Below are 19,001 nucleotides of genomic sequence, written 5' to 3' on the forward strand. Positions count from 1 at the left end.
GGAATATAGATGTTACTATCGCCCTGTATTGGAGTGTACGATCTATTGCTTCTCTATATTGGAGCGTAATGTCTTTATTGCTTTGTTGAGATCAACCATAGGCTTTCTTTTATGTGGCTAGTAACAACATATCCTAGAAAAGATGAGCGATATTTTATATCCGAAAGCACGTCTCAAAATTGATGCCCGTTTGTCATATATGTTAATAAACCTTCTCAGCCTTATATCTACAACAGGATTATCCCAGAACTTTACCTGAGCTTTCAAAGCAGATGCCATGAAGATAGAATACGATTTCCTTTAAACCCAACGTGCCCAGCTGTAACTAAGCATAAGGTGGTGGTGGGGGGAGGGGGGTGGTGGGGTCCTTTGGAATGGAACATTGAGAGTCACGTCACTGTTCCTACTTGAACTGCCTTCTTGACTCTATTTTAGCTGCTCACTGATGGGAAGCAGGCAGGATCCATACGAATTATGGTGCTCCAACAACAGTGGAACCCCAGTGGGGCCGGATTGGGGAAATCACTGAGGTAATCCCACTGTCATGAAGGACTGAGCCTCTTCTGTTCCTTTGAGGGGATGAAAGGAAGTGGATGGTCTGCTTGGTCATCGCTGAGAAGTGAAGAGCTTCCCTGCTCTAAAACTCGACCCTATTCCTACCGTGAGAATGCAAGATTTGAAGAAAGGTCACTGGACTCGAAACATTTACAATGCTTTCTCTACGAAGGTGTCATCATACCTGCTGAGTTTCTCCAGCAACATCTGTATTTGCTGACACAGCTCAGGCATCCCAGCAGGGGTTCCACTGCAGCTGTCCAACCCCCTACCCCAGATTCCTGCCATTCAATATCCCACATGACCATCGTTGGCTGTTTTGTGGCCTAACTTCATATGCCTGCCTTGGGCCCATATCCCTTGATATCTTTGCTTAATAAAAATTTGGTTATCTCAGATTTAAATTTAACCAATGAATTAGCATTGACCACCATTTGAATTTGAATGGCCTAATTCTGCTTCTATATCCTATGGGTTTGAATCCCACCATGCAGCTGGTGAAATTTGAATTTTGAATGTTGAAATTTGAACCACCTTCCCATGGCTAATCGTAAAGTGAATAGTCCCTTTCTTATTCAACTGAGTGCTTCTTCCCTGTCAACCAAACCAGCTTTCTTAGTTCCCATTTATAACAATTAAACAAAAGGGCTTTTTAGTATAAAACACCATATTTAATACCAATCTGGGCACCATCCTAAAGATCTCACCAGTCAACCAGTCAGCCACCCGTTTGAAACAAAGGACTGAAGTTTGGTGCTGGAAGGGAGCGTTGCTTCGGATGGTCAATGATCCAAAGCCGGCTCGAAAGGCAGACTGCTTGTCCGTCCTCCATAAAGCTGCTGAGTTCGGGGGTTAGCTGAAAATTTCAAAGCTGAGTTCAACAGATTTTGTTGGAGGTAAGTGACGTTGTGGTAGTGTGAATGAAACAAAGAGATGCAGATGGTGGAGATCTGAAACAAATCAGACGTAGAGTCACCAGACTGAAACGTTAACTCTGCTAATAGATGCTGCCAGACCTGTTGAGTTTCACCAGTTATTTCTGTTTATGTTGTAGTAATCCAGTTTAATGCTCTGGGGTCGCTGATTCTGAGCTGAGGAGGAATTTCCTCAGCCAGAGGCTGGTGAATCTGTGCAACTCGTTGCTATAAAAGGCTGTGGAGACCAAGTCGCTGAGTGTGTGTAAAACAGAGATTGGTAGATTCTTGTTTGGTTAGGGAATCAAAGGTTACAGTGAGAAGGCAGGAGAATGGGTTTGGGAAACATATAAACCATGATTGAATGGTGGAGCAGACTCAATGGGCCGAATGGCCTAATTCTGTTTCTATATCCTATAGATTTGTTCCCACCATGGCAGCTGGTGAAATTTGAATTCAGCAAAAAAATTCTAGAATTAAAAGCTAGTCTAATGGTGACCATATAAAAACCTACCTGGTTCACCAATGTCCTTCAGGGAAGGACATTTGTTGTCCTTACCTGGTCTATCCTTACGTAAATGCGACTGTAGACCCACAGCAATGAGTTTGACTCTTAACTGCCATCTGAAATGGTCTAGAAAATCAATTAGTTCAAGGGCAACTAGGGATGGATGATAAATGCCAGCCTTGACAGCAATGCCCACATCCCTTACAATAGATGGAAAAAAAGAGGTAGGGAAGGGTATTAAAGGATAATGAACCAAGTCTGATCGATGGAGTTGTGGTGCAGATTAGCCATGGTCTATTCCAACAAACTCAAGGGACTTAATGTCCTCCTACTGTTCTTTGTGGTTTGACTTCTCATCGCCGATGGTGGTGAGTTCAGATCTGCTATTCTCTGCAAATTGCATTACCTGGAGGTGAGCAAAGGGTATAGCTCAGTACCCTGCATGACCAAGCCTTTATTCTACATACTTCGACTGGCAGCTTTTGCTCTGATTCCACAGCATGTGGCTAATTCTTGCATGAAGAAATCATTCAGCGCTGGTGGGAGAGACAGCCTTTAAATGTACCAGGCATCCAAGTGTGTACTTAGCATCCTCAAGGGTTCAACACGATTCTGTAGCAGGGGAGTGTGACTAACTGAATAGCACAACCTAACAGATAGCACGGGCCCAATGGGCCAAATGGCTTGTGCTGTATGATTGCACGATTATTCCTAGCTGTTTGGGAATCTGGATCGTGTTTAACAGCCTAACGTTATGTCCAAAATCTTGCAGCACCTGTATCATCTCACTTCAATAAATTGGGAAAGACTCAGTGCAGGACTGAGTCACTTGTTTGCGTAGGTGTATTGACATTTATGTATATATAGGGAAGCTTTTCATAGATTGTGAGGCGTGCATGTGTGTGTGGTCAGTCATAATTGAACCCAAGCATGAAGTAGAATCTGCATTGAACAGTTCAGGAAATCAAGCATTTGAAGCCACGGGGACTTTAGCACAAGTCAGTTTGCTGGAACACTCCCCAAGTATAGCTCCAACAGCACTCAAGGAGTTTGTCACCACACAGCACGCAGGAGCCCATTGATTGGCACCACATCCACTACCAACAGTAAATGCATACTATCAACAACAAACATTACGGAAACTCACACGAGCTCCTTCAACAACACCTTCCAAACCATGGCCTCTAGCATCTGCAAAGGGAAAGGCAACAGATTCTTGGGAGCAACCCACCCACAAGTTCCCTTCCACACTCTGTCCTGACCTGGAGTGAAACCACCATTCCTTGAATCATAGAATCCCATAGTGTGAAAGCAGGCTATTCAACCCATCAGGTCCACACCACCCTTCTGAAGAGCAGCCCACCCAGACCCAGCCCATCCCTATAACCTGGCATTTCCCCATGGCTAATCCACCTAGCCTGCACATCCCTGGACACTATGGGACAATTTAGCATAGCCAATCCACCTAACCTGTACATCATTGAACTGTGGGAGGAAACTAGAGCATCCAAAGACCACCCAGGCAGAATGTGCCCAAACTCCCACAGTCAGTTGCCTGAAGATGGAATTGAACCCAAGTCCCCTGGCTTTGTGCAGCAGCAGTGTTAACCACTGAGCCACCATGCCACCCATTCCTCTAACGTCACTGGGACAAAATCCTGGAACTCTTCCACTAACAGCACGGTGGGTGTCCCTACTTTTCCCTGGACCGTAGCAGTTCAAGGAGGCAGCTCAACACCACCATGTCAAGGACAATAAGGGATGAGCAGTAAACGAATGAATACAAGTGAAAGAACAAGGAAGAGGCTGCTTGATCCCCTTGATCTCTTCTGCTAATCAGTGATCTGTGACCTATCTCTGTACAACCCAATGTGTAGCCCATATCCCCTCAGACCTTTAGTAAACAGAAATCAAACAATCTCAGATTTAAAATTAACAATTGATCCAGCTTTGCTTGCCATTTGTGGAAAGGTGTTCCTAAATTTTCTAACACTTTGTGTCTAGAAGTCTCTGTAAATTTTGCTGCCCAGCCAATGGAGTCAGTCTCTCTCTCTCTGTCCCTACCCTATCAGGTCGCCTTGCTAGCTGAAGATTTTGATTAAATCACCCCTTAAAATTCCAAATTTCAGGCAAAAGGAATGTTTACATAGCAAAGAGTTATGCCTGTGATTTGGTAAATCATGTATAGATAATGGAAAAATTAAATGAAAGGACCCCATTCTCAGACAGACCATAGGACGATTAGAGAGAGACATTTAGTGGTGATTTCAACTTGAGGGTCACCATGCCTCAGGTAAGGGGAGAGCTTGAGAAGGAGAGTCTTTCATGGTAAGTTCAGCTGGTGTGGGAATCCACAGCTTCACTGTGCATTACACATCAGCCATCTAGTCAACTAACCAATCCCCAATAACCAGTTACATAAAGGGAGGGATTAATTCCACAGCTTAGTTGCTACAGTGACAGTAACATCACATGACTGCATCTACTTACAGATAGAATCTTTTCAGCTGTGGTAAAACTGGCTGATTTTTTTTGAATAGGTTCATTCCCATCCCAAAACAAAGCAAAATATTGTGGGTACTGGGTGACTGAAGTAAGAACAAAACTGGGACTGCAGTATTCAGGAATATTTGACCTTACGGAGAGAGAAGAGATAGAAAAGGTGGTGGGGTAGCAGTGTTAATAAGAAATGAAAGGAGGACAAATATGAGAGATGATCCAGGCTCTGATGGTGTAGAGTCCATTAGGTTAAAAAGAAAGCAAGGGAAGGAAGGCATTATTAGGAGTAGTGTGCAGACCCTCAAACAATAGCCACTCTGTGGGAAAGGTTATCAATCAACAAATAATAGGAGCATGTAAAAGAATCGAACAATAATAATGGATGACTTTAATCTCCACGTTGATTGGGTCAATCAAATTGGAAAGGATAGCCACAACGACAAATTCATAGAGAGCTTTAGGGCTCGTTTCCTAGAGCATTACTTCAAGGAGCCAACCAGGGAGCTAGCTATCCTGGATCTGGTAATGGGTAATGAGGTAGTTTTAATAAATGATCTCTGAGTAAAAGATCCCTAGGAAGTAGTGATCATAACATTCAGTTCAAGAGTGAGAAACTTGGGTCAGAAACAATTGTGCTTAACTTAAATAAAGAGAATTACAATGAAATGAGGACAGAGTTAGCTAAAGTGAAGTGGGTGGTAGATTAGCAGAGAATAACAGTAAGTAAGCAGTGGCTGACATTGAAGGAAGTAATTCATCATTATCAGCAAAAATACATCACAGTAAAGAGGAAAGATTCTAAGAGAGGGATAAACCAACCATAACTAACCAAGGAAGTTAAGGAGAGTATTAAATTGAAAGAAAAAGCATATAAGGAGGCCAAAGTCGGTAATGGCCCCAAAAATTCAGAATCTAGCAAAGGAGAATTAAAAATATAAAAGGCAGAGAAAATAAAATATGAGGTCAAACTAGCAAGAAATATAAAAACTGACAATAAGCGCTTCTTTAAATATATAGAAAGGAAGAAAGAGGTCAAAATGGACATCAAACCCTTAGAAAATGAATTTGGAGAGACAGTTTTTGGGAACAAGGAAACGACAGAGGTGTTAAACAAATATTTTGCATCAGTCTTTGCAGTGGAAGATGCTTTGAACATTCCATTAATACTACAGAATACAGGGTAGGAATTAAGAACCATCGCCATTACTAGAGAACTAATAGTAGACAAACTAATGGGGCTAAAGGCAGATAAGTACCCTAGCCTTGATGGCCTGCTTTCTAGAATCCAAAAAGAGGTAGAGACAGAGATAGTGGATGCATTTTCCAAATTACGTTCTGGAGATTCTGGAGAAGTGCCAGAGGATTGGAAAACTGCTAATGAAATACCACTATTTAAAAAGGGAGAGAGGCAAAAAGCAGTAACTATAAGCCAATTAGCCTAACGTCTATTGTTGGAGAAGATTTGGAATAAATTATGAAGGAAGTAATAGCAGAGCATTTCTAATCTAATCAAGCAGAGTCAGCATAGCTTCATGAAAGGTAAATCATGTCTGACTAATTTAGTACAGTTTTTCAAGGAAGTCTCAAAAAGAGTGGATAGAGCAGAACCAGCAGATGTGTTATGTGGACTTCAACAAAGTATCTCACAAAATGTTAAGTCATAAGAGCCCTTGGTGTTGGAGCTGGTATATTGGCATGGATAGAGAATTGGCTCAGGGGCAGAAAACAGTGAGTGGAGATGTGGGGTTCTTTTTCAGGTTGGCAACCTGAGTCCAATGGGGTTCGACATGGATCAGTGCTGGGACTGCAACTGATTACAATATATACTAATGATGTGGAGGAATTAAGTGAATGTGCTGTAGCCAAATTTGCAGGCAACACTAAAATAGGTGGAAAGGCAAGTTGTAAGAGGGTTGCAAACAGTTTACAGAGAGATAGGTCATGTAAGTGAGTAAAAAGTTGGCAAATGAAGTATAATGTGGGAAAATGTGAAGTTGTTCATTCTGGAATGGAGAACAAAAGAACAGAATATTATTTAAATGAAGAGAAACCGCACAAAGCTTCATCCCAAAGGAACTGGGGAGCACTTGTGCAGAAAACACAGAAAGCTAGCATGCAGGGGCAGCAGATAATCAGGAAGGCTAATGGAATGTTGGTCCTTATTTCAAGGGTGTTGGAGTATAAGAGTAGGAAATTTTTACTGCAACTGTACAAGGTGTTGGTGAGACCATATATGGAGTACTGTGAACAGTTTTGGTCCTCTTATTTGAGGAAGAATGTCATTTCATTGGAGGCAGTTCTGAGAATATTCACTAAAATGATCCCCTGAATAGAGGGATTGTCTTATGAACAAAGATTGGGGAATCAAGGGTCATGGGGAAAGGACAAGAAAGTGAATGTGAGGAATGTCACATCAACCATGATTGCATTGAATGGCAGAGCAGGTTTGAGGGGCTGAACAGCCTACTCCTGTTCCTTTTCCTTATTGTCCTTAAAATAGTTTGAAAATGGTCAGCAGGCCAGGCTGCATGCATGGAGAGAAAAAGACCTAACTTGTTAGCTTGATGGCCTGTCATCAGAACTTACTTTTAAGGATAATTTCTTCTGAAAGTTTAATGTATCTTCATTCAGTGTTTCACAAACTCCGCCTTTCCCTACTTTCTCATTTCCAAAACAGACACTTGTGCAAAGAGCATTGCTCCTAACATGGCTGGAGGGCTCACTTAGTAAAGCAGCTTGTTCAAACCTACTGAACTTGGAACTCATAGGGACATGTTTTCTCCAGTGCTGTGTGAAATGGTAAAGAATTAACTATCCATGTTCAATTAAAAAGAAAATCCTCATAATTGTGGTCATTCCACCAAATGCTTGATCTACAATGTTGGTATGACCCACAGGAAGATCCACAATTGCAGATATAGGTCTATCCAATATCATTTCCATGGGATATGTTGAGAGTTGCTCCTCCACTTTAATCACAAATTCCTTCCCTTTTGACTGTATTACATTGAAATTGAACAAAGCCCTTTCCTATTCGCCCAGACTACTCCATTCCAATGGCCCAAATCCTCTTTCCATTCAGCAACACTATTAGATTCCAACAAACCAAAATTCTTTTCATTCGTCCTCACCATAACAATCCAATAGACAAACTCCCTTCCTATTCACCAACAATATAGCTCAGTTGGCTGGACAACTGGTTCACAATGTGAAAGGATGCTAACAGCGTGGGTTCAGTTTCTACACCAACTGAGGTTACAATGAAGGCCTGTGCTTCTTAACCTCTTCTATCCCTGAGGTGTGCTGACCGTCAAATTAAATCACTACCAATTGTCTCTCTCTAATGAGAGAGCAGGCCTACGATCTGATAAGACTATGGCGACTTTATCTTTACATTCAATAGACCAAACCCCTTCCCATTCACTCTCACTATTACGTTCCAGCCTACCAAATCTTCTCCTATTAACCCATATTATTACATTTCAATAGAGTCCTAGAGTCATACAACACGAAAACAGACCCTTCGGTCCAACCTGTCCATGCCGAACTTAATCCCAAACTAAACTAGCCCCGCCTGCCTGCTCCTGACCCATATCCCTTTCCTAATGATGTAATTATCCAAATGTCTTTTAAACATCGTAATTGCACCCATATCCACCACGTCCTCAGGAAGTTCATTCCATATGCGAACCACCCTCTGTGCAAAACATTTACTCCTCGTGTCCATTTTAAATGTCTCTCCTCTCACCTTAAAATCTGCCCATTAGTCTTGAAATCCCCCATCCTAGGGAAAAGACAACTACAATTAACTCCATCTAGACCCCTCATTATTTTATAAACTTCTATCAGGAACCCCTTCCTATTCACCCTGTTATTGCATTCTGATAGATTAAACCCCCTTCCCATTCACTCACATTATTCCATTCCAATTTACCAAAGCCTTTTCTATTCACCCACATTATTACATTCTAATAGACTAAACCCTTCCCACTCACCCAGAAAGACTGTATTCCAATGGAACAAACCACTTCCCATTCACTCATACTTTTGTATTCCTATGGACTAAAACTCTTTCCTATTCACCTGCACTGTTAATTTCCAGTGTACCAACTGGAGGAATTCTAAGCAACCAAACCAATTTCTCCCATTACAATCTTTCTTACTCAACAGTTCCCATTTGTTTTTGATGGTAACTCACTGATCCTTTTCTTACACAAAGAATTTTATCTGATCGACTAAAGCTTTTACCATTACATCAAATGTACGAGAATTTCTATTCAAGGAAAATTTTTTGACCTGAAATATTCTGTACTTAACAACAAGCTTGTACAGTACAATGTAATCAATTCATTTCCAACTGGTGTTGAGAGGCAGCCTGATCATCTAGAAATTAAAATGTCAGCCAGAGTGTTCTGTTGTTTTTATATAGATAGAGTTGCTGAATTAACGTTTACATGGGATGTGCTACAAGCATTTAGCATAGTTATTTTTATCTGCAGTTTCATGGAAGCCTTGATCCATCCTTAATCCTGATTAAAGCCTGCAGAGCAGTCTTGCTTTTATCACGATTGATTATTCTTGTCACAAATAACATCAGTTGAAACCGGTCATTTTCATGATGCTAATAGCACCTAAAAATGGGCTTTATTTGCCCTCAATCTGCTACGCAATCCTGGCATTGTTGTACGTTAAAACTCTTTGGGACAAAACTGACTCCAGCTCCTGGGGACCTGTGGAAAAGATATGTCGGGGGGTGGTGGGGGAATCCATTAAACAAGGCCCTTAAAATTATCAAAGGGTTCAATAAGATTGACAAATGGATGTTTCCACTTGTATTAGAGACCAGAACTGGGAATTATACTCTTTCATAAATTCAATGGGGAATACTGGATAGTAATACTGGGTAAATCAGATCCCAGACTGAAACCTGACTTCATAGACATAACATTTATTTTTGCAATTTGCTTACTATGGTGGTCAATCATTGAGTCTATTCGCAGGAGACTGATAATGTGCTTTTAGCAAAAGAACTTCCAGGTTATTACACAGAAAAAAATAAACAAATTATATTATGCTGTATTAAAACTATTTGAAACAGTCTTTGTTACAAATATCAGAAATAAAAATTCAACCCTCAACAACAATCAAACAGATTTGGGAACCTCAGTGAAGGGTCACCACATTTCCACTTTAAAGTTTCTTCTTCAGTGATCACGGCCGCACTTAGTGTCTTTCCAGCAAATCTCTATATTCAGTCAATACTACCTTGTTTCGTTAATATCTCTTAATGGGATCCTTAAACAAATTGCTAACAAAGGTCTCTTATTTCTTAACATGAATTCATAGAATAGAATCCCTACAGTGCAGAAGCAGGCCATTCAGCCCATCAAGTCCACATTGATCCTCCAAGAGCATCCCACCCCATTCCCATCACTCTGCATTCCCCATTGCAAACCCACCTCATCTACAAGTCCCTGAACACTATGGGCAATTTGGCATGGCCAATCCACTTAACTTTTACATCTTTGGACTGTGGGAGGAAACCAGAACAAATCCACACAGACACAGGGAGAACGTCCACATTCCACACAAACAAGCATCCGAGTCTGGAATCAAACATGGATCCCTAACGCTGTGAGGCAGCAGTGCTAAATACTGAGCCACCATGCCATCCTTGAGCTCTGCTTCCACGGTCTTTTATTATTGGAATTTTTCTGTTAATGTCTGTTAAGCCATTCTCTTTAGCCCTAAGTCCTTTGGACACTGCTAAGCTAACAGTATCTTTGTTGCCATTGACTTGTTCTCTCTGCCAGAAATCTGCACTTTCACTAACCTTCTAGATAGTTTTTTTTTCAAAAGGAAACCTTTCTCCAAATTCCTGTGACATTGGACACCTTGTTAATGTGAGTTTTGTTAAGAAAAATGAGACATGCTGGTGAAGATTTTCACCTCATACCCATCAGGACTGATGTAAAAATGCCAAATTACAAGAGGAGTATAAATGTTGGTCCCTTGGAAATTTGGTATTCTTGCATCTGTCCTGATACTTGCAAGATGAAAAGTTTTGTTGGCGTGTCTTTTCTTTTTACAGCAGTGTGTTTTCTTTTTGTGAAAGAGTTTTACAGACCTTCAATGCTTTATGCACATGAGCTCTCGGATCCTCTTCGTTCCGAGGAGAAATCGTAGAAGATTCCTTCTGTTTCTGTCATGTTCCCGTTCCCATTTTTCCTAAGATGCTAACTCCCCTGCTTTTATTTCTTCCCAATGCAGAATCTTAGAGAAGCGGCAGAATGTGGGAGAAACGATCGAGTTGACTGAAGATGGTCGAGCGATCGGAGTGGCAGAGAAAAGGCAGCCCATTGTGGACTGCACATGTTTTGGGCTGCCAAAGCGTTATGTAATTGCTATGATGAGTGGCCTGGGCTTCTGCATCTCTTTTGGGATCCGCTGTAATCTCGGGGTAGCCATCGTAAGCATGGTGAACAACAACACGGTCTATAGCAAAGGGAAACTCATCATGGAGGTAGGAGGAAGAAGTCTGAAGAAGACTTGAAACTCTAACTCTGTTTCTCTCTCTGCAGATGCTGCCAGACCCGCTGAGTTTCTCCAGCATTCTCTGCATTTGTTCCAGATTTCCAGCATCTGCAGGATTGTGCCTTTACTGGAGCTAGAAAGAAGCTGGCAACAGTAACAATAACATTTGCCTCTATAAAGTGCCTCGACCATAGCTATAAACACTCCACAGAATATCACTGTCACACTCAGAGTCATAGAGTCATTGAGATGTACAACACTGAAACAGACCCTTCGGCCCAACTTGTCCATGCCAACCAGATATCCTTATTTAATCTCGATCCATTTGCCAGTATTTGGCCCATATCCCTCTAAACCCTTCCAATTCATATGCCCATCCAGATGCTTTTTAAATGTTGTAAATGTTCCAGCCTCCACCATATCCTCTAGTAGCTCATTCCAGACACACACCACCCTCTGTGTGAAAAAGTTGCCCCTTAGGTCCCTTTTAAATCTTTCCCCTCTCACCTTAAACCTATGCCTTCTAGTTTTGGAATATCCCACACTGGGGAAAAGACCTTGACTACTAACCTTATCCATGCCACTCATGATTTTATAAACACCTATAAGGTTACCCCTCACCCTCCGACACTCTGGGGAAAATAGCTCCAGCCTATCCAGCCTCTCCCTGTTGCTCACTCAAAGTTGGTTAAAGTGAAAAAACTCTATTATGAAGCAAAAGATTCTAACGCCTAACTCTCTAAATATCTTTCAAAGTCCCTTGATTTCTACCTCTAAAGCCATAGCTATCTCTGAAAGCTATAATTCTGAATTCTCCCTCACTCTGAAAGTTCTGTGTCAACTCTGAGATCAAGCACAGCAGGAAAAGTTTATTTATATAAAATCCTGAATGAGCAAACATAACTGGTTTCAAACCATTCCCAGTCTTGGCCTACATCATTCACAGCCTTGCATCTCTGGGAAGCATATTCTATAGAGAAGCAGACTGGTAGAAGATGCAGATTTGAATAAACAGAGAGGAAAAAAAGCTTGAGCTGATCAACTACAGTGACTTCATTTTTTAAAAAAACTGAAAGAACTGCAGATGTTGTAAATTGAAACAAGAACACAAATTGCTGGAAAATCTCAGCAGGTCTGCTAGCATCTGTACAGGGAAATCAGAGTTCTGAAGAAGGATCACCAGATCCAAAATGTTGTCTCTGTTTTCTCTGTACAGCTGCTGCCAACTAGTCCTGCTGAGTTTCTCCAGCAATTTTTGTTTTTGTTACTGAAACTTCATCTCCAAGAACTCCATTAACCTCTTACCTCTCCACATCAATTACCAAACAGGTTTCACACTGAACCACATACTTGTGCCCGTGAACCAAATTATATTTTTGGAACGGACAGGTGAGGGGTGGAATGGTGTGCAGGTGGTCCCTGCAAATGTTCCAGTAATTTTTACTGAAATTTATTTTATGAAAGCGATCACAGAATAGTGAAAATAATGTGCAGTGTTACAGGGAAAAGGTGGGAGCATGGCTTAAATTCATAGTGCTCATCCGGAGGGTCAGTGCTGATACCATGGGCTGAATATCCTCCTTCTTCACCGGAACAATGCTGTAATGGACACAGAAGGACTCACTGTACCTGTGCTAATTCTTTGAAAGAGCAGTTGTTCTTCGACACACAGCCCCTATTGATGGTTCTCCAACAGGAACAACTCTTAATTGTTCCTGGGAAAGATTATTTTTTGTTAATGATGGAATTTGAAGGGGCATGTGTCTGTGGATTGAAGAAAACATTTCTGATGGTCATATTCATAGATTCGTAGCATTGGTTACTGTGCTGAAGGAGGCCATTCAGCCCTATGTGTTTGTGCTGACTCTCTTCTTTAGTCACGTACTGCACTTTGTGAGTCCAAGTGACAATCTGCAATTTCATTCAGCCTTCACAGAAACAGCAGAGTGAGTGACCATTGATGATGAGAAGGGGGCAGCTCTTATGTGCAATCTGTACATTGAGAAGAGACAGCTCTCAAGGCCTTACAGAGCGAATTAGTTCAATATCAGTCAGAATTCTACAACCCTCACACTTGCAGCCTTCCCTCACCCCCCAGGAACATAGAAAATAGAACATTACAGCGCAGTACAGGCCCTTCGGCCCTCGATGTTGCGCCAACCTGTGAAACCAATCTGAAGCCCGTCTAACCTAAACTATTCCATTATCATCCATATGTTTATCCAATGACCATTTAAATGCCCTTAAAGTGGGCGAGTCTACTACATTTGCAGACAGGGCATTCCACACCCTTACTACTCTCTGAGTAAAGAACCCACCTCTGAAATCTGTCCTATATCTATCACCCCTCAATTTAAAGCTATGTCCCCTCGTGCTAGCCATCACCATCCGAGGAAAAAGGCTCCCACTGTCCACCCTATCTAATCCTCTGATCATCTTGTATGTCTTTATTAAGTCACCTCTTAACCTTCTTCTCTCTAACGAAAACAGCCTCAAGTCCCTCAGCCTTTCCTCATAAGACCTTCCCTCCATACCAGGCAACATCCTGGTAAATCTCCTCTGCACCCTTTCCGATGCTTCCACATCCTTCCTACAATGCGGTGACCAGAACTGTAGGCAATACTCCAAGTGCGGCCGCACCAGAGTTTTGTACAGCTGCAACATGACCTCATGGCTCCGAAACTCAATCCCTCTACCAATAAAACCTAACACACCGTACGCCTTCTTAACAACACTATCAACCTGGGTGGCAACTTTCAGTGATCTATGCACATGGACGCCGAGATCTCTCTGCTCATCAATGCACATGGACACCGAGATCTCTCTGCTCATCAGGCTGGCATGTGGGTACGTTGGTAGCAAGTAAAATCAGGAGCAATGGGAGGGAAAAGCCGTACCCATAGTCTACCCACCTTAGCTGGAATTTTACCATTGGTGTGGCAGCTGTGGGTCAGCCAAGCTACCCTTACTGCAATTATTGCCCACTCAGTGGGGAGGTGATGGCCTAGTGGTGTGGTATTATCACTACACACTTAATCCAGAGACCTAGGTAATGGACTAGGGACTTGGGTTCAAATCCAACCATGGGCGAGTTTGAATTCAACTTTTTTAAAAAAGTCTAGAATTAAGAGTTTAATGATGACCATGAAACCACTGTCAATTGTTGGGGAAAATCCATCTGGATCACTAATGCCCTTTGGGGAGGGAAATTGCTGTCCTCACCTGTAGATGCCTACATGTGACTCCAGATCCACAGCAATGTGGTTGACTCTCAGACTGCCCTCTGAGCAATTAGGGTTGAGCAAAAATCACGAGCCTAGCCAGTGATGCCCACATCCCATTAAGTGGATTGTTTTTAAAAATCATATCGTACCTGACTTTATCCATTATTCAATTATATCATGGACCCCTGAAGTCCATAGAGCTCAATTCAAGGTTCACTGCCATACAACAGAGGCGTTTGTGGAACAATTATCCTTTACCCTCTGGTTTGGTGCCATTCTATAAGATGGTGTCAAGACAGAATGGTCAAGGAGAAAGCAAAGCCAAAAACTGTTTTCAGGCTTAGACTTCAAAGTTACATTATCTATTATATAATGACATTAATTTTGCCGTGCAAGGTAATCATAGATATATCAGACTCTGACTGATAATTGCATTAGGTAAGTTATAGAGTCGTACAGCATGGAAACAGACCCTTCCATCCAACTCATCCATGCCGAATAGGCATCCCAATCTGACCTCGTCCCATTTGCCAGCATTTGGTCCATATCTCTCTAAACCCTTCCTATTCATGTACCCATCCAGATGCCTCTTAAATGTTGTAATTGTACCAGCTACCACTACTTCTTCTGTCAGCTCATTCCATACACGCATCACCCTCTGCGTGAAAAAGTTGCCCCTTAGGTCCTTTTTAAATCTTTCCCCTCTCACCTTAAGCCTATGCCCTCTAGTTTTAGACTCCCCCATACTAGGAAAAAGACCTTGGCCCTATTCATGCCCCTCAACTATTCTTTCTTCTTTGTATGTTTGTGTCCGTGTGCTTTCAAGACAAAAATTTCTAATCCTGTCTGGTGTAGTGTGTTCTAACTCAGCCCACACTGTAGTATTTATACCCAGTGATGTGCAATTCCGCGACATCTCCGCAAGGTTGCTCCAGGGTCCAGAAAACCTTACATAACAGATTAAGTAGAAGTTGTAATGGGTTTTGCCTAAATAAACAGTCTGTCAATAAAGGTAACTGATAAAGGAATCAGAGGAATAGATGAGGAAAATTTTTATTTTATGCCATGCATTGATTCAAAAAAAAGGATGTTAGTAAAGATCTAATCCATTTCCTTTTTTTTCTAGAAAGCTAAATTTAACTGGGATCCAGAGACGGTGGGAATGATTCATGGATCCTTCTTCTGGGGGTATATTGTTACGCAAATTCCAGGAGGCTACATTTCCCAGAAATTTGCTGCCAACAGGTAGGGAACTTTTCCAACCATTGGTTAGATAAAATGAGTGAAGTGGTGAAAACTTGCAAAATGAAAATTAACATGCAAAATATGTAAGTTATGAAGTTTGAAAAAAATGTTTTATTCATTCTGTCAAGGGATATGGACATCTTTAGCAAGACTGGCATTGGTTACCCATCTCTAATTGCCCTTAAACTGAGTGACTTTCTACACCATTTCAGAGGGTAGCACATTGGCACCCCTTTACTCTGAGACTGTGCCCTCTGGTTGTAGACTCTCCTGTGAAGGGGAGCATCCTCTCAGTTTTTGCCCCTTAAGAATCCTGTATGTTTCAATGAGATCACCTTTCATTCTTCTAAACTCTAATGAGTAGATTTGGGAGTCAGTCTGGAGTCCTATGTGGATCAGATCAGGTAAGGGTGGAAGATTTCTTTCCCCAAAGGAGATTAGTGAATCAGACGGGGTTTGACAATTGACAACGGTTGACATGATCACTCTTCAATTCCAAATCCTATTAATTGAGTTTAAGCATTTTAACACATGATCCCAGAGCACTAACCTGGGTCTCTGGATTGCTAACCCAGAGATATAACTGCTACACAACCAACCCATGACTTATTGAAGAAAAGGAGAGCGATGAAAAACCTTCTGATTTAAAGAGGTTAAGAGGAAAGAGCAAACATCTTTGCAGAAGCTAATTATTGTCATAAAGAACACAGAGCTGGTGTAGCAATGGCAAAGATTGCATTATTTGGAAAAATATTATTCTACTGGAATCAATTCAGAGAAGGTTCACTCGTATGATCCCCAATATCAAGGGATCATCTTATGAGCAAAGCTTAAACAGGTTGGGACTCTACTCATTGGAGTTTAGAAGAATGATAGGTGATCTCATTGAAACATATAGGCTTCTTAAAGGGCTTGATAAGGTAAATGCTGAGAGGATGTTTCTTCTCAAGGGAGAGTCTAGAACCAGAGGGCACAGTCTCTGAATAAAGGAGCTCCAATTTAAGACTGAGATTAGAAGGAATTTCTTCTGTCAGAGGGTTATGAATCCTTGGAATTCTTTGCCACAGAGATCTGTCAGGACATAGGTCTTCTGTGTATTTAAGGCTAATGTAGATAGATTCTTGATCAATCGCAGAATCAAGGGTTATGGGAAGAGGACAGGAAAATGGACATGAGGGATGTTGGATCAGCCATGATCCTTTTGAATGACAGGCAGGCTCAAAGGGCTAAATGGTCTACTCTCGTTCCTATTTCTTATGATCTTAATCTGTAAATAGAATAAGAACCTCTTATTGAAATGAGAAGAGATTGCAAGAAAAGTATTATCAAGAACTGTAATTTGAAGTGTCTTGTTGTTTGGGTCTGAAAAGTCGACAAAGCAAGCATCCAAAGACTGGTGAAGTGTGGCTCTGGTGTAGGATGTAATGGATCAACGGGAGAGAGCACTAGAGGTATTGAGAAGTTCTCAGAATGGTAGAGAAGGAAAGATCCTTGGTGAATACCATTAAGAAGTGGCAGCAAGTTAGTATTGACCATAGTCTGAGGTATGAGAGCTTGCTGAAGGAGGTGCTTGAAGAAAGAATGAAAGGAGAAGGGACTTCAAGACTAAGGGGCATATTTTTAAGGTGAGAGGAGAGAGGTTTTCAAAGACATGAGGGTCAAATTTATTACATGGAGGATGGTTCATGAGTGGAATTAACTTACTGAGGAAGTGGTGGATGCAGGCTGAGATACAATGTTTACAAGACACTTAATTAGGTACATGAATGGGAAAGGTTTGGAAGGATTTGGGCCAGGAGCAGGCAGCTGGGACTAGTTTAGTTTGGGATTATGTTCGGCATGGACTGGTTGGATGGAAGGGTCTGTTTCTGTGCTGTATGACTGTATGAGAATGAGACTAGACTGGGCTTGTATCCACTGAAGTTTAGAAGAGTAAGAAGCAACTGGATCGAAACATGTAAGATCCATCTGCTTGAACATAGTGTCTCTTCCAGACCTTCTGGAACCAATTCCCACATACTGACTTTGTTAATCGACAACTTGAGAGGGTGGATGTTGAAAAGCTGTTTCCCCTTGTGGGAGAATCTAGAGCTAAGGATCACCTTTTAAAAATAAGGGGTCGCCCATTTAAGACAGGTAGGAGAATATTTTTCTCAGATTGTTAGGAGTCTTTGGAACTCTCTTCCTCAAAGGATAATGGAAACAGAGTCTTTGAATATGTTTAAGTCAGAGCTAGATAGATAGTTGAGAAGCAAGCAGAGAGCTAAAAGGTTTTGGAGGGTCGGTGGGAAGCTGGAATAATCAGATCAGCTATGATCTTGTGGGATAGATGATTAGACTCGGAGGGCTGGATTGTCTACTCCTATTCCTTGTTCATATGTTTGTATGTAAAATGATATTAAACAGACTGAAATTGAAAATAGGAGGTTCCTAAAAGCAATTGGAAAGGAAAGTTCAAGACTGTGAGGTATGGAGAAATAAGTAGAGGACCAGCCCTTGTGAAGATCACTAATACTAGTTGTCAGGCATCTCTGAAATGGGTAATGGGTCCTTCAAGAATGACACTAAAACTGTTAATGTAAAGTAAATTGAACATAGACTTTCTTCTTTCTCAACTCCACTTTCCACAGAACTTTAATCCTATTTGTATTCAACCATTATGAACAATCCCAGTGGCTTAGTGAGGAAACAAAATTGACATGGCATCTGAGGAGTTCTGGGGAACGGTCACCGGACTAGAAACGTTAAATCTGATTTCTCTCTACAGATGTTACCAGACCTGCTGAGCTTTTCCAGCAATTTCTGCTTTTGTTTCTGATTTACATCATCTGTAGTTATTTCAGTTTTTGTTTGAAGCAGAGACAAACAAACAGTCAAATTAACACTGTCTTTCTACCTCTGTGTTTGCAACACAGTAACATTAAACCATCGAAGGCCCCTGATAATTTTCCAGTGATTCCTAACCAGACTTTTGAATAACCAGTTCCAGGCTTTGTGAATAATTAATTCCCAACACTAGTTTTGTATCTCAACCAAAATTCTTAACTATTTATTAAATACACAATAACTTTAGCAGAGGCAAAAATAAACAAGGTAAACTGATTAATGTCTATGCTTTAAATCCAAAACATTTGTTTTCAGCACCTTTGCACCAAAGACAGATAGCCAAACAAGCACAGTTAAGGAATAAATAAAAGGAAGTAACAAAACTGGCCAGATAACTTAAATGGCTAGCTTTCATGATGTGTTGTTTCACAAGCATCCCATCATTTATGAGATGTAGGTACCACTGGCCAGAGCAACATTTATTGCTCATTTCTAATTATCCAGAGGGCAGTTAAGTGTACAACCACATTGCTGTGAGTCTGGAGTCACATGTAGGTCAGTCCAGGTAGGGTTGGCAGATTTCCTTCCCTGAAGGACATTAGTGAAGCAGATGGATTTTTCCGATTCTTCGCTTACTTTTTCCGAAATGTTGATCAGGGTTACCTTCTCAGCTCACTCAAGCGTAGGCAGTAATAC

At 41.4% G+C, this 19,001-nt stretch overlaps 1 protein-coding gene across 1 annotated transcript in view; it reads left to right on the forward strand.

Annotated features, from left to right (window-relative positions):
* LOC109923349 (vesicular glutamate transporter 1) overlaps positions 1–19,001 on the forward strand; it is an 87,526-nt gene that overhangs the window by 26,358 nt on the left and 42,167 nt on the right. The window contains exons 2-3 of the mRNA XM_048617592.1: positions 10,747–10,999; positions 15,361–15,479. Of these exons, the coding sequence (XP_048473549.1) occupies positions 10,747–10,999; positions 15,361–15,479 (372 nt within the window). The remainder of the gene's footprint in view (positions 1–10,746; positions 11,000–15,360; positions 15,480–19,001) is intronic.

Source organism: Rhincodon typus, chromosome 37 (genome assembly GCF_021869965.1).
Source record: "Rhincodon typus isolate 14 chromosome 37, sRhiTyp1.1, whole genome shotgun sequence".
NCBI classification, from domain to species: Eukaryota; Metazoa; Chordata; class Chondrichthyes; order Orectolobiformes; family Rhincodontidae; genus Rhincodon; species Rhincodon typus.